At 44.9% G+C, this 16,307-nt stretch overlaps 1 protein-coding gene across 1 annotated transcript in view; it reads right to left on the reverse strand.

The window, feature by feature from the left end:
- Positions 1-11,761: 11,761 nt before the first annotated feature.
- Positions 11,762-16,307, reverse strand: part of LOC137095539 (leucine-rich repeat and fibronectin type III domain-containing protein 1-like protein) — a 68,184-nt gene continuing 63,638 nt past the window's right edge. The window contains exons 2-3 of the mRNA XM_067462320.1: positions 13,735-15,129; positions 11,762-12,395 (exon numbers count right to left, since the gene is read on the reverse strand). Coding sequence (XP_067318421.1) covers positions 11,891-12,395; positions 13,735-15,110 — 1,881 coding nt within the window. The 5' untranslated portion in view covers positions 15,111-15,129 and the 3' untranslated portion in view covers positions 11,762-11,890. The remainder of the gene's footprint in view (positions 12,396-13,734; positions 15,130-16,307) is intronic.

Genomic DNA, 16,307 nt, shown 5'->3' on the forward strand with positions numbered 1-16,307 from the left:
TGCATTGTCAGACATAAAACTGGAAACAGATCTTGTACTATTACTGGTTGCATAGAAGAGGAAATATCATCTGCTCTTGCTTGTCACAAAATCAGGTAAGAAACAACACTTGCCAAAACTTCTCATTTTGCACAAGCAGGGGTTGTCTTTACTTGTCACAAAAGTAGTGGTCCCCTGATTTGCATTTGGCAAACCGTTGCGTAGAATCAAGAGTACCCAAACAACCCAGATTTTCTATTTGGGTGCTTCTATGTGTGATGGCAATCTTTTGCATTCAGAGGAGTTTGTGGCATCCAGAAACCTGATTCTAGTTTCCACATGCTTTGAGAAAACTTCAAAAATGTTTTCTTACATCAATGTGATCTGAGGTCTAGCACTTCTGTGAAGTATGAATCAGGCTGAGTTGTTTTGGATTCAAGACGCACACTGCACTTTGCCATGGCTATTAATATATGTTTGTATTTATCGAAGATGATACACTGAGATTTGGTGACAGATTGTTGAGATACCAAAATGTATTTTGTAATGTATTGATTTTTTTTCAGGTCCCGGAGTCCCAAGATCATCAAAGAGTTTGACCCTTTGGGGCTATTGATCCCTTTTCTCACCTGCTTCTCTTCCAAATCCTTTTCTTCCTTGGTGAGAAAAAACCCCTTCAACGTGAAGATAAGCATAGCTTTTATTTTTTTTTTGAAAGGATTTTAAAAATCCCCTTTGTGCAGTCTAAACAGTGTTTAGTCTTGTTCTATTGTGGGGGAGTTTTCTTTAAAAGTCTTGCAATTTCAGCAATCTCAGGAGAATATGACTCGAGAGAAGAGCATCCCTGTGTCTTGCAGGCTGGAGAATAATAGAACGGCTCTTTTAGTGGTGACCCTAAGTATCTCTAGCAGAGAGAAGAAGCCACCTCATGATGGTTAATTTATGTTTGAGTTAGAGAACACCAATTATTTGACCATCCTGGGGGTCACTAATGGAAGCTTAGGCACATATTATTTCTACTGAGTGGACAAAAGAACTGGGCATGTTTAGCCTGCAAAAGAGAGAGCTGAGAGGAGACATGATGAGGGCCATGTATAAAGATGTGAGAGAAATCATAGGGAGGACGGAGCAAGCGTGTTTTCTGCTGCCCTGGAGACTAGGACGCGGAACAATGGCTTCAAACTAAAGGAAAGGAGATTCCACTTGAACATTAGGAAGAACTTCCTGCCTGTGAGAGCTGTTCAGCATTGGAACTCTCTGCCCTGGGCTGTGGTGGAGGCTCCTTCTTTGGAGACTTTTAAACAGAGGCTAGATGGCCTTCTGTCAGGGGTACTTTGAATATAGTGGGGATGATTGGGGTATAGGGTGGCTACCTGTGCTCGATGGGTTCGCACTCCCTCTGAAGACACAGGTCCGCAGCTTGGGGGTCCTTCTGGACTCCGCTGTGACACTTGATGCCTAGGTGTCGGCGGTAGCTGGAAGGGCCTTTGCACAGTTAAAACTCGTGCGCCAACTGTGCCTGTACCTCGTGAAATCTGATCTGGCCATGGTGATCCATGCCCTAGTCACCTCTAGGTTGGATTACTGCAACACACTCTACATGGGGTTGCCCTTGAAGATGGCCCGCAAACAGAGGTGGCCCTAGGTAATTTTCAATGGTAAGCCAACAGTATTTTGGTGCCCCGCCCCCCAATCAATCACTGATATATATTTTCTGTTCTGTGTGCCATATTTAGTTCAATTCCATCATTGGTGGAGTTCAGAATGCTCTTTGATTGTAGGTGAACTATACATCCCAGTAACTACAACTCGCATATGTCAAGGTCTATTTTCCCCTAAGAGCGCCTCAAGAGCGCCCCTGGGCAAAATCAACTATACTGCAAATGCTTACTTTGCGTAATGGGTTGAGCCGCCCCTGCCCGGAAACTACAGTTGGCCCAAAGATCGACAGCCTGACTACTCACGGGAGTCGGTTACAGAGAGTGGTCTAACCCCCTGTTTAAACAGCTCCACTGGCTTCCAATAAGTTTCCAGTCCCAATTCAAGGTGCAGGTTATCACCTATAAAGCCCTAAACAGTTCGGGACCTGCTTATCTCTGTGATCACATCTTCCCCTATGATCCAGTGTGTACCTTGAGATTCTCTGAGGAGGTGCTGCTCTCTCTCCCTGAGGTGGGTGACGAGGGAGAGGGCTTTCTTGGTGGTGGCCTCCTGGCTTTGGAATTCCCTCCCAAGGGAGATCAGACAGGCTCCTACTTTGTCCTCTTTCCGGAGTCAATTAAAAACCTGGATGTTCCGGTGTGTTTTTAATTAAGCAGTCCACCAGTAATTTTCCTGTCCCTACTTAAGTTCAGCACTTTATACCGGCCCTCTTATGGTCTACCTCAACATGTTTTGATGACAGTATTTCCAGCCCTACCTATTTGATTATTGCTTTCATTGTGCTCCTGTTGGAATGTATTGCACTCATTGAGTCTGTACCTCAGCTATATTCTTTTCCCAGCCATATTGTTTTTACACTGTTTACAATTGTTGTTTGTATTTTATTTTTATCTGATGTTTTCAATCTGTTTTATTTGTGTGTTTTACTTGTAATTTTGGGCTTGTCCCTTGTAAGCCACCCCAAGTCTCTTAGGGGAGATAGTTGGCGGGGTATAAAAATAAAGATAATAATAATAATAATAATAATAATAATAATAATAATAATAATGCAATTTTCCTGCTTCTTGGCAGAATGGGGTTGGACTGGATAGCCCATGAAGTCTCTTCCAACTCTATGAATCTATGAATTAGGAGTATCTACATAGCAAGTCGGAGCCCCCGGTGGCGCAGTGGGTTAAAGCACTGAGCTGCTGAGCTTGTTGATCGAAAGGTCGCAGGTTCGATTCCGGGGAGCGGCGTGAGCTTCCGCTGTCAGCCCTAGCTTCTGCCAACCTAGCAGTTCGAAAACACGCAAATGTGAGGAGATCAATAGGTACTGCTCCGGCGGGAAGGTAACGGCGCTCCATGCAGTCATGCCGGCCACATGACCTTGGAGGTGTCTACGGACAACGCTGGCTCTTCGGCTTAGAAATTGAGATGAGCACCACACCCCAGAGTCAGACATGACTGGACTTAATGTCAGGGGACTACCTTTACCTTACACAGCGAGTCATTGGATGGGGAGGTGACTCAGAAATTTGACTTGAGGTTTTCTATTAACCTTTGTTCCTAATCAAGTGATTGAGACTCCCCAAAGGAAAACTGGCAGCCAGCTGTAGGTACAAGTTGAGCAGAAATGAATATTTACAAGGATTAGATGGGGCAGCCATTGGATCTGCTATTACCGGGATGGCAAATTCACTCTGTATTTTTTTCCATTCCTCCTCCTGGGACTGTTAAATAGAAGACTGTTGGGAGGCAGCAATAGGTAAGGCAGAATGAAGCCCTAATCCCCTCCAATGAGCATTCGCCCTCAAATGAAACTTTCCTTCAATTCCAGCATTGCAGAGAGTGAAGCACTGAAAACCATTCATGCTTAAAAGATTTATTTTGCTGGTAACTTTGCTCACCCCCTCTTTTTTTGTGGATGCCTGAACTGTATTTCTAAAAGCTCAACTTGAGTTCAAATTTTCTGCATTGCTAGAAATTTGAGGATTGAATGAAAAATTCATGGAGAGGAGAGAAGTCTCACTTAGGTGGGCACTCAAGCTGGAATGTGTCCAGAGGAGGGAGACTAAAATGATCAAGGGTCTGGAGAACAATCCCTATGAGGAGCGGCTTAAGGAGCTGGGCATGTTTAGCCTGAAGAAGAGAAGGCTGAGAGGAGACATGATAGCCATGTATAAATATGTGAGAGGAAGTCATAGGGAGGAGGGAGTGAACTTGTTTTCTGCTGCCCCAGGACGCAGAACAATGACTTCAAACTACAAGAAAGGATATTCCATCTGAACATTAGGAAGAACTTCCTGACTGTGAGAACAGTTCAGCAGTGGAACTCTCTGCCCTGGAGTGTGGTGGAGGCTCCTTCTTTGGAAGCTTTTAAACAGAGGCTGGATGTCCATCTGTCGGGGGTGCTTTGAATGCAATTTTCCTGCTTCATAACAGAGGGTTGGACTGGATGGCCCATGAGGCCTCTTCTAATTCTATTATTCTGTGATACTGTTCTTGGTATTTCAGTCTCTTCAGTCTCTTCTTGGCAGGGGGTTGGACTGGATGGCCCACGAGGTCTCTTCCAACTCCATGATTCTATGATTCTATGAATGGGGAAAATCTGTCCCACACCAACATGAAGATATGTCTTCATTTTAGATCCAGCCTTCACAAGCAGATAAACCCAAAACTTGTACCTTCTTTGCGTGAATTATAGGCAACAGGTACAAGTTCTTCTTTGACTGGAGAGAACCAACTTATATCACTTAGGGTTTAAAGATTGGACTGATGTTCTGTCGGGTTGGTTGTGTGTTGGAAACTCTAATTGAAATTTGAAGGTGGCTCGGAAACTGCAACTCGTACAAAGATCGGCAGCCAGGCTACTAACTGGAACTAGTTATAGGGAGAACACGATGCCTCTACTAAAGCAGCTCCATTGGCTGCCGATAAGTTTCCAGTCCCAATTCAAAGTGCAGGTTATTACCTACAAAGCCCTAAACAGTTTGGGTCCTGCCTATCTTCGTAACTGTATCTCTCCAATGAACCGGCACAGACTCTAAGATCTTCCAGGGAGGCCCTCCTCTTGGTTCCATCACCATCTCAAGCATGGTTGGTGGGGATGAGGAGGGCCTTCTCGGTGGTGGCTCCCCAGCTTTGGAACACCCTCCACAGGAAGATTAGGCAAGCCCCCACACTGTCTTCTTTCCGCTCTGGGCCAGAGTGAAGAGAGAAATCCCATTCTTTTTTCAGTGATCACAAGACTGCTTCCCCAATCCGTAGGTCCTACAACTTTTGTTATAACTCCTACATTTCCATCTGATCCAGAGTATCCTTTAATTTATCATATTTGGGGAAATGGTGGTGGGATACAAGAATAAAGTAGTAGTAGTAGTAGTATGTTGTTGTTGTTGTTGTTATTCTTGCCAAAACATGATTAAAGCCGAAGGTTTAGCACAGTTGATAAATCACCAGCAACTAGAAGATCTGTCAACCGAAAGGCTGCAAATTCGAACCCCCGGGTCGGCATGAGCAGTCGACTGTCAGCCCTGCTCACTGTTTACCTAAGCAGTTAGAAAACAGCTTTAGCTGTAATTAGAGAAATTAGGTACCGCTAAAAGCAGAGGAGGTGTTTTATGATGCCATAAAGAAGGAAGATCAGAAAATGCTGGGTGACCAAAAGGAAGGAGGAAGTCCTGATGGCTCTTCATTAAAGAGAATGGAACAACAGCACCCCATGTGGCTGGACTCACCTTTCTTGGCACTAAAAACAACAAAAGCTGGACACTGAGTCAACAACACTTCCTTTCTGCTCTTTCTGTCTGTGTATTGTCTATACAAAAGCAGCATTGAATGTTTGCTGTGTATGTGTGCTGTGATCTGCTCTGAGATCCCTTCGGTGTGAGAAGGGCGGAATATAAATAAAATGTTGTTGTTGTTGTTATAATATGGCAAAAGGCACTCTCCTACATCCTTGGATAACGGAAACCACTACTGGATCAATGTGTATGTGGTGATATCCTTGAAACCCACCTAGATCTTGAAATACCTCAGGATATAAGCCCCTGATGGCGCAGTGGATTAAAGCACTGAGCTGCTGAGCTTGTTGACTGAAAGGTCACAGATTCGATTCCAGGGAGCGGTGTGAGCTTCTGCTGTCAGCCCTAGCTTCTGCCAACCTAGCAGTTTGAAAACCTGCAAATGTGAGTAGATCAATAGGTCCGGCGGGAAGGTAATGGCACTCCATGCAGTCATGCCCGCCACATGACCTTGGAGGTGTCTATGGACAATGCCGGCTCTTCGGCTTAGAAATGGAGATGAGCACCGCACTCCAGACATAACTGGACTTAATGTCAGGGGACAACCTTTACCTTTTATAAGCTAAGAAGTTTTAATTGTGTTACCAAAACTGCTTTATGTACAAGATCTACGGATTTATTATGCAGCTTTGCACTTTATCTCATGCCCTCGTCCTATGATTACAGCTCTGGACTTACTCCCATTACATTAGCTACTGCCATTGACGGAGGAGTGCTGTTTTATTCTGAGTTTTATATTGTTGTCTATATGCTGATATGTTTTATTCAAATTGTATTGTATATTGCATTTTATTTCATGTCCTGCTTTTTAGGCACCTAGTGCCTTGTGTAAACTGCCTCGAGAGCCTTTGGGGAAATGGTGACAGGATACAAGAATAACGTTGTTGCTGCTGCTGCTGCTGCTGTTGTTGCTATTTTAGCCAAAACATGATCAAATACATTAGGTTTTGGAGAAGGACTTTTAAAGACTAAACACACAAAGCCTGCAGAGTGGGTGGACAAATCTGTAAGTTTCAGTATCCCCCACATGTCTTCTCCTCCCCCCAAAAGGATCTCAAATTCTTTCCATTCCCAAACAAGATAAAATGTACACATTTTTATCCAAAGTGGATTAAAACTGAACCCACACTCATCCTTACTATATATCTGTATGCCTTGGGGAGGCAGCTTAAAGCTTTAGGGAGGCCAATCTTATTTTTTGAACAGTGAATCAAATAACTCTGGGGCATATTAGGCTGTATGGTTATAATGCTATGATCCACTTTAACTGTTATGGTAACATCCTATCTAATCCTTGGATGTACATTGTAGGAAGGGGGAAATAGACTCCTCATAAAGAGGGCTCTAGAGAAAAACTATAAACTTTTGTGATGTCATAGCACGTCTCCATGACAGTTGAAATGGAATCAAAGTGTTCTAACTGTATAGTGTGAAACGACCCATATGATTTGCCCTTCTCAATTCCTGGGCTTTGTGGCATGGTTGGTTGATACCAACTAGAGTAGTGCCGTTGAAATTCTCCTGAGGACTTTCCACACTTGGGCGAGTATAGTGCTATCAATCCACTTTAACTACTTTAACTATTGATGGACTTAGGAGCTCCTTTGGCAGAGAAGGCTGAACATCTCTCCGCCTGTCCTTCTCTTCCGTTTTGGAAACAGACAGCGAATCCTCCCACCAAAACTCCTTCTCCGCTGTCATTGGCTGGACTCTCAGTCAAAGGGAGGTCGGTTTCTGAATCTCCAAACAGGAAGGGGAGAGCAGGTGTGTTCAGTGCATGGCAGCATGGCGAGCATGTGGGTGAGGGAGAGCATGCAAGACTGGAGGGAGGCTCATGTCATTGACTCTTTTCAAGACATGGAGGTTCTGTGTGGGAAGTTTGGCCCAATTCTATCATTGGTGTGGTTCAGAATGCTCTTTGATTGTACGTGAACTATACATCCAAACAACTACAACTCCCAAATGTCAAGGTCTATTTTCGCCAAATTCCACCAGTGTCTACATTTGGGCATATTAAGTATTCATGCCGTGACTTTGGCACAGCTGGCTGGGAGTCAGCTGCATTAAGATCACTACTGACTGAAAGGGCATGAGTTCGAAGCCAGCCCAGATCAGAGTGAGCTTCCAACCAATTTTGTGTAGTTTGCTGTCAACCTCTGCAGCCCGAAAGACAGTGACATCTGTCAAGTAGGAAATTCAGGTACCACTCATACGGGGAGGCAAATTTAACTAATTTATGAGGCCATAAAAAACTCCAGCAAATATACAAAGAATGAGGAAGTACTTCATCAGTGTCACAAATGGTCGGTGAAGGGAAAGCTTCCCCTGGTGGCCAGAATACCCTGAAGAAAAGCTGGAATGTTAAATAGCTCTGTGTGTCTGTCTATTTATTTTGTGTGTCTATGGCATTGAATGTTTGCCATGTATATGTACATTGTAATCCGCCCTGAGTCCCCTGCAGGGTGAGAAGGGCAGAATATAAATACTGTAAATAAAATAAATAAATAAATAAATAAATAAGTTTGGTCCAGATCCATCATTGTTCGAGTCCACAGTGCTCTCTGGATATAGGTGAACTACAATTCCAAAACTCAAGTATTTTCTGTTGGTCATGGGAGTTCTGCGTGCCAAGTTTGGTTCAATTCCACCATTGGTGGAGTTCGGAATGCTCTTTGATTGTAGGTGAACTATAAATCTCAGCAACTCCAACTCCCAAATGACAAATTAAATCCTCCCCACTCACACCCCCACCCCAGATTTGGGCATATTGGGTATTGGGAACTCCATAATTGGTGGAGTTCAGAATGCTCTTTGATTGTAGCTGAACTATCAATCCCAGCAACTACAAGTCCCAAATGACAAAATCAATCCCCCCCATACCCCAACAAATTTGGGTGTATTGGGTATTTGTGCCAAATTTGGTCCAGTGAATTATATCAGATATCTACATTACGATTCATACCAGTAGCAACAAAAATAATTTCATGGTTGGGGGTCACCACAACATGAGGAACTGTATTAAGGTGCTGCGGTATTAGAAAGGTTGAGAACCACTGGCTTAAAGTAGGACTTTATGCCCTGCACTTATGGGATGCAATCACAGCCATCAATCGAATCTGGCAGGAGAGACCATAAAAGGTCTCATTTGATGGATCAGGAAGAAAAAAATACACCTCAAAATGGGCTTCAAAGTAAAAATGCTACACGGAGAAAGAGGGTGCGCCCCTCCTGCCCTGACACAATTAAATCATGCGCAGTCCTTTATTTCGAAAGATGTGCTGCTACAGATTGGATCAGCGCAACACTGTTTGCAGTTCAACTCTGTTTGGCTCACACTCAATTACCAGAAAGGCTTTCCTCCTTCATAATTCAGCGCTCTTGGAAGCCTGAAGAAAAGGCAATCGGCATTTTAATAGTGATGTAGTGATAAGAAGCCTGCCGAAGAGCTAATCAGGGTGCAAGGGTGCAGCAATTTCACAAGCTGCTATTAAATCAAGCCCTTTTAGAAGTAGCGTGGCAGGTTTCTGGCCTCCAAAACACCCCACTTAACCGGCAAGGGTCTTTTTTTTCTTCTTCCTGGAAGGGTTGTAAGTAACAAAAGCAGAAGGCTCAAAATCAAGAGCTAAGATTGGTAATTTGGTAGCTCAACCTCATCAGACAAAGATAGATGTTATGCCCCTAACCATAACTAGGATGGGTCTTATCTATTGGGACAAAATACCTGGATCACCCGGAATCCAGGACTGGCTGTTTACACAATGCATAGAACTTCTGGGTAGTATCTCAGGTTTCTGCAATTAATTCAACTGTGACCCACATTAGGTAAACTTGGTGGTTAGACCCAAGTTTGCAGGAAACTCCAGAGTATCTGCAGCTGGATCAGGTCTGTTTCTGCCCAATCCACTGTCTAGATCAGGCATGGGCAAACTTCGGCCCTCCAGGTGTTTTGGACTCCAACTCCCACAATTCCTAACAGCCTATTGGCTGTTAGGAATTGTGGGAGTTGAAGTCCAAAACACCTGGAGGGCTGAAGTTTTCCCATGCCTTGCCTAGATGGACACCAGCACATAATCTTTTCCTTGTGCTGTCCATCCTGATGCCTTCACTGATGCTCCCTGCTGGCCATTGAGCTCCCTAGGAATGCCTGGCCATCGTGGTCCTGTCTGCTGATGTCAACATAAGGCAAGAAAGAAAAGGTTGCTCTATCCCAAGCATGGGCAAACTTTCTAACTTAGGGGCCACATGACAGGCCAGAGTGGGTGGGTGGACTAGGAGGGAGGGGTTTCTCCCTAAGCCCCCTCCGTGCCCTTTCCTCCCCTTCCTCTTCTCTTTTGGATGCATAAAGTGAAGGAAAGACAGGAAATGTTTGGATATTGAAAGGGTTGGTCTTGGTCAGGATGAGATGGTGGACAGGAGAGAAAAAGTGTATCCATGAGACCCTGTATTGCCTACTCCTGATATAGAATCCTTGAGTTGGAAGAGACCTCCAAAGGCCATCCAGTCCAACCCCCTGCCATGCAGGAAGGAACAATCAAAGCACTCACAATATGCAGCCTCTGTGGGAAAGCCTCAAGAGAAGGAGACTCCATCACACTCCCAGGAAGCCTATGCCATTTTCTAGGAGGTTTCTTCCTAATAGTTTCAGCCCAATCTCTTTCCCTGCCATTTGGAACCATTGCTCACTTGTGCCCTGGTCCCTAGAGCAGAGGAAAATCGGTTCCCTCTTCCCTTCTCCTCCTCAAGGGGATACCCTTTTAAATCTTGAAGCATGGTTCTTATGTTCCCTCTTTACCTTCTCTTCTCCCAGCTAAACATCCCCCAGGAGGAAGGGAAGAAGGGAAGAAGGAAGGAGAATGGAGGAGAGAGGGAAGCAGGGAGGGAAGAGGGAAGGAAAGAAGGATGAAAGTGTGGGGGTGGAATGGAAGGAGGGAGAAAGAGGGAGGGGAGGGAAGAAAGAGAGGAAGGAAAAAGAGGGAGAGTGGAAAGGAGGCAGGAAAGAGAGAAGGAAGGATGAAAAGGTGGATGAGAAGGAAGGAGGGGGAGAAAGAGGGAGAGAGGTAAGGGAGAAAGGGAAGAGAGAAGGAAGACAAAAGAGAAGGAAGAAAGGAAAAAGAGGGAGAGAGGAAAGGAGGGAGGAAAGAGAGAAGGATGGAAGGATGAAAAGGTGGAGGAGAAGGAAGGAGGGGGAGAAAGAGGGAAGGGAGGAAGGGAAGAGAGAAGGAAGGAAAGACAAAAGGAAGGAAGGAATGAAGGAAGGAAGGAAGGAAGGAAGGAAAAAAAAGGGAGTGAGGAAAGGAGGGAGGAAAGAGAGAATGAAGGATGAAAAGGTGGAAGAAAGGGAAGGAGTGGGAGAAAGGGAGAAGGGAGAAAGGGAAGAGAGAAGGAAGGAAAGACAAAAGGAAGGAAAGAAGGAAGGAAGGAAGGAAAAAGAGGGAATGAGGAAAGGAGGGAGGAAAGAGAGAATGAAGGAAGGATGAAAAGGTGGAAGAAAGGGAAGGAGGGGGAGAAAGGGAGAAGGGAGGAAGGGGAGAGAGAAGGAAGGAAAGACAAAAGGGAGGGAAGGAAGGAAGGAAGGAAGGAAGGAAGGAAGGAAGGAAGGAAAAAGAGGGAGGAAAGGAGGTAGGAAAGAGAGAAGGAAGGAAGGATGAAAGCCTGGAAGGGAAGGTGGAAGGGAGGGAGAAAGAAAGAGAGAGGTACGGAAAGAGAGGGAGGAAATGAGGAAAGAAAGAGAAGGGAATGATAGGATGGTGAGAGAGAGGAGGGCCTGGGTTTACCCATACCTGTTGTATCCCCTTCTTGAGTGGGAACCCTACTCTAACATCAACAAAAGGTTTAGACAATGGCCAAGCATTCATAGGGAGCTCTATTGCCAGAAACAAGCAGTGCCAATGAGAACTAGACAAGGGCAAGTCCAGGACAGCAGAGTTGGTCTTGAGGCTTTGGACTGGCCGTGGAGCAACTATGATAGTAGCCATATGCACCAAACCTAATCCTCACCTGGGTCAAGCATTATGCTCCGGACTGGCCCCTGATTAAGTTGCCAGTGTAGATGCATCCTAGGGAACAGTTCCATCATTGAGTGGCAAGTAACTACCAGGAAGCCCTTAAGTGTAATGATGAAGTTACCTCTGGTTGCAATGCAGCCCATGCTCACATGACGTGAAACCCAACAGAGCCAGAGGGGGATCCAAAGGCAGGTTATACCATCACTAATCCAGACCTGATTTTAAATCTATTATCTAAGAATGATTTGTTTAAAAAAATTCTTGCAAACCACACACTTTATATTTAATATTGTGCAACAAAAATAGTTAAGAATGCAAGAGCTTTTACAGATTAAAAAAATAGTTTTTTTTAAACCATCTGATCTTAAAAATAGACAATAGTAGTGAAGCTTAAAATGCAACCACAACCAGTTTCAGTTTTGGGCCACGCTTCAGAGCGAGGGAGAGGCCTCAGCATGGCTACTGAGAGAAGGCTTCACTTCGCAAAGCGCCCGTCTCTGCGGGTGCGACGCGTTCACACTCCAAACTGAGGACGCTTTTGCCTCTCTGGGGCAACCCTGAACATTCCCGCTGCAGCCCCTCTGCCAACTTAGAGCTGGAGTGGGCCACAGAGCCGCTTTGGCTGCCGTTAGTCTGAGAACAAACATTGGTCACTTTTGTGGTTTTGTTTTTGTGGTGGTTGGTGTAAACTTTGTACTTCATCAGGAGAATGAAGATGAAGACCAAAACGGATGCCACAATGATGCCTCCGATGATGATGATCATAGTCCCACCAAGGAACTGGGCGTGGAGGGAGCGGCATTGCCGGTATTCCTCCTCCGTGGTGAACTGTACACATCCGACTACCATGGTTGCAGTCAGAGATGTCACGCCATCATCATAAACGGCAAGGACACAAAGATCATAGTCACGCGCAGCAACCAGATCTGTCAGGAAGAAGGACTTACTGGAAGCTGGAATCATCCTGTAAAGAAACACAGGACAGTTTACATCACCTGAAGGACAAAGTCCAATGCATTTTTATATCCTAGGACTCAGGGATTGCTATGTGATGCTTTGGACTTTAGAAGGGAGAGGTGTTTTAACACAAATGCTTATGGCTGTGAATAATAACTTGGTAGTGTGGTACATGTACTGCAGGAAACACCTAGCTTAGATGTTTCTACTACTTGCCCTTGTTTTGAGTACAGTATGGCCCCTGTATCCACATGGAATATAGTAGAGTCTCGCTTATCCAACCTTCGCTCATCCAACATTCTGTATTATCCAATGCAGTCTGCCTCCCGCCCAGATCCACAGCTGTTCCAATATGTTGAGATATTTTGGTGCTAAATTCTTAAATGCAGTAATTACTACATAACATTGCCATGTATTGAGCTGCTTTTGCTGTCAATTTGTTGCAAAACATTATGTTTTGGTGTTTAATTTGTAAAAAACATAACGTAATTTGACATTTAATAAGCTTTTCCTTAATCCCTCCTTATTTTCCAACATTTTAACTTATCCAACATTCTGTCGGCCCATTTATGTTGGATAATCGAGACTCTACTGTACATTCTTCTGGATATGTGAAACTGTGAATAACAGCAAATCCTATAAAATAATACATAATAATACAACTTTATTACTATTCCACCCTATCTCCCCGAGGGGACTCAGGGCAAAATATAAAATAAAGGACGAGCCCAATAATGCCATAAAGTCACACTGGAAGAATCAGAAAATGCCTAGAGAGGAGATATTTTGTCAGATATGAATAAATGAAACCACAGATATAAGAATCATATTGAATATTTAATTCTTCTGAAATCCAGCAAGGTGGCAACTAGCCTAGCATGGCTACTGAAGTCACAACAAAAACCAAGACAAATTAAAATTACCACTTCGAATTTTCTTGGTGACTTATGCATGCATAACCAGAGGTAAGGAGCCCCCTGTGGTGCAGTGTGTTAAACCACTGAGCTGGGAGTGGTGTGAGCTCCCCCTGTCAGCCCCAGCTTCTGCCAACCTAGCAGTTTGAAAACATGCAAAAGTGAGTAGATCAATAGGTACCACTCTGGCAGGAAGGTAACAGCGCTCCATGCAGCCATGCCAGCCAAATGACCTTGGAGGTGTCTACAGACAATGCCGGTTCTTTGGCTTAGAAATGAAGATGAGCACCACCCCCAGAGTTGGTCATGACTTAATGTCAGGGGAAAAACTTTACCTTTACTAACCAGAGGTAAAATCAATGTTAAGTATTTTTCAGGCACTGTACAAGGAGGTATGAAATAACTCCTGCTGTATGGTGTTAGTCTCATTACCTGTACACTAGGATCTCATCAGCTGAGCTGTTGTACTGGATCTGGAACATTCGTATTCCTGGGATGTGATGCTGGGAAGGCCACTGGATGAGAGCAGAGGAAGAGGTCAGCTCAACCACCACCACCTTCCTCTCTTGGTGAGATTTGGTTTCATTGGGGAAGCTTGACTTGGCAGAGATAAGAATGTCTGAGGGTTCCGGGTCAGCTTCTTTATCGCAGTTGGTGCTGTTAGCCAGCTGAGGGTAGGGTTTAACCATGAGTTCAATGGGGGCAGTAGAGACCCCAGCAGCATTGGATGCGATGCAAGTAAATTCCCCTTTCTCTTCCACAGAAGCCACCAAAATATCCAAGGTCCCATTCTCATAGGAAACTGTTCTGGAAGTGTTGGAGACCAGCTTGCCCCCAGGCGAAATCCAGCGAACATATGGCTCCGGATCACCCACAGCTTTGCACTTCAAGGAAACACTCTCTCCTTCCATGACCACCTGCTTAGGAGTCTTGTGAGTGATCATGGGAGGCTCACAAACAAACTCTTCCTCTCGTATAGTCCAGAAGTACTTACCCATCAGTTCTGGAGGAGAGGCACATGTCTCCAGGTCATCTTCCCTGGTCAGACGCCGTAGCCAAACAAGTTCACAGTTGCAATGCAAGGGGTTCCCCCCAAAACTCAGCACCAAGGAGGACAAGGGGGATCCCTTTGGCTTGGCATAGACAGGGATGCGGGAAAAGAGGGGGTCAGGGGGGATCTTTTTCAATTTGTTGGAGGTCATGTCCAGCCGAGCCAGTTTGTGAAGTTCTGAGAAAATCCCTTCTGGTACAAAATCTATGAGGTTATGATCCAAGCTGATAGTGTTGGCATTTGAAAGCCTCCCGATAGTTTCCCAAGGAATATGAACAAGGTTATTATAGGATAGATCCAGATCCTCAATTATGTCAATGAAATCCTCAAAAGACCCAGGCGAAATATAGTGCAATTGGTTATTACTGAGGATCAAGTGGCGAAGATTAATTAACCCTTTGAAGTGATCCTCGCCAATGGAGGTGAGTCGGTTACTATCCAGGTGTAACGCGTGAAGGCCTTTGAGATCAAAAAAGGTGTAAGGCATGATCTGACTGATTGTATTCCGGGACAAGGTCAAGTGAATCAGGTTCGTCATGTTGGAAAAATCCTTCCGCCGCAGGCTGGTAATGAAGTTGTCCATCAGGCGGAGCTCAGCCGTTCGCCGGTCAATGGTAGGAGGGACAAAAAGCAGCCCTGTCTTGGTGCAGAGGATGGTAATTGAGGGGGAGAGAGTCTGGCACCTGCAGCGGGGTGGACACATCATGGCCTTCACCACAGTGCCCATGACCAGCAGGGAGAGGACCAGCCTTTCCATGGTAAGGTATACAAGCCACCTGGAAGAGAAAGAAAGGGTGGGGAGAGATCCATAAGAAGGATATCAGAAGCCTTGTTGAAGTCATTGACACTACTCAAGACCTGGTATCCTCTTGGTGACATCCATGTAAGTCCACCTGCTGTCAAGTGGAAAGCTGGGCAGGCTTGGTTATAGATAGCAATCATAGCTTTGCAATATTGTGAAGGATGTGCTATGAGGGAATCAACATGCCCTAGATCAAGAGTTCCCAACCTCTATTTTTTTTCATCAGTTTTAGACTTCAGCTCCAAAAATCTTTGGGCCCTTCCAGACAGGGTGTTATCCCAGAAGCATCCGTGTTTTTAAAAAGCGGATGTTCCCGGGGGCCCAATCTATACACACCCCAAAAGCACGTGGGTGTCCAGATGTTCTTCCGGGACTTCCTGGGAGAACACTAAGACACTGTAACCCTCTTTCCAAAAGCCCCCCAAAACAGCATAAAAAAACAAAAAACTTACCCGGCCTCCATGAGATATCTACTAGAGCTCCTGTGATGCCTACAAACAAGTATGGCATTGTGGACTCAGATAACCCAGTTCAAAGCAGATATTGTGGGATTTTCTGCCTTGATATTCTGGGTTATATGGCTGTGTTGCCCTTGGATAAAGGTCTCTCACACTTACATATGACCTTTCATTGTCATTGTGGAGGTTGCTCTTCCACCACCCACAGTGTACAAAGTTTCCCAGGATGTAACTCTGTAGCCATTATTTTGCTGATAGAAAGGAGTGAGATGTAAGTCCCTTCCACACAGCCCTATATCCCAGAATATCAAGGCAGAAAATCCCACTTTATCTGAGTGTGGACTCAGAAAACCCAGTTCAAAGCAGATATTGTAGGATTTTCTGCCTTGATATTCTGGGTTATTTGGCTGTGTTGCCCTTGGACAAAGGTCTCTCACACTTACATATGACCTTTCATGGTCATTGTGGAGGTTGCTGTTCTCTTCCACCACTCAAAGTGTACAAAGTCTCCCAGGATGTAACTCTGTAGCCATTATTTTGCTGGTAGAGAGGGGTGAAACTCAGACTCTCTGGGCAATTGTTTGCACTGCATTCCTTTCTCCACAAAGATCCCAAAGAAAAACACATTGTGTACAGATTTTCAGCCTGTCTAGTTTTATGAGGTACAGGATTCAGCCATCCCTGATGTAAAAAC

This window comes from Anolis sagrei, chromosome Y, assembly GCF_037176765.1.
Source record: "Anolis sagrei isolate rAnoSag1 chromosome Y, rAnoSag1.mat, whole genome shotgun sequence".
NCBI classification, from domain to species: Eukaryota; Metazoa; Chordata; class Lepidosauria; order Squamata; family Dactyloidae; genus Anolis; species Anolis sagrei.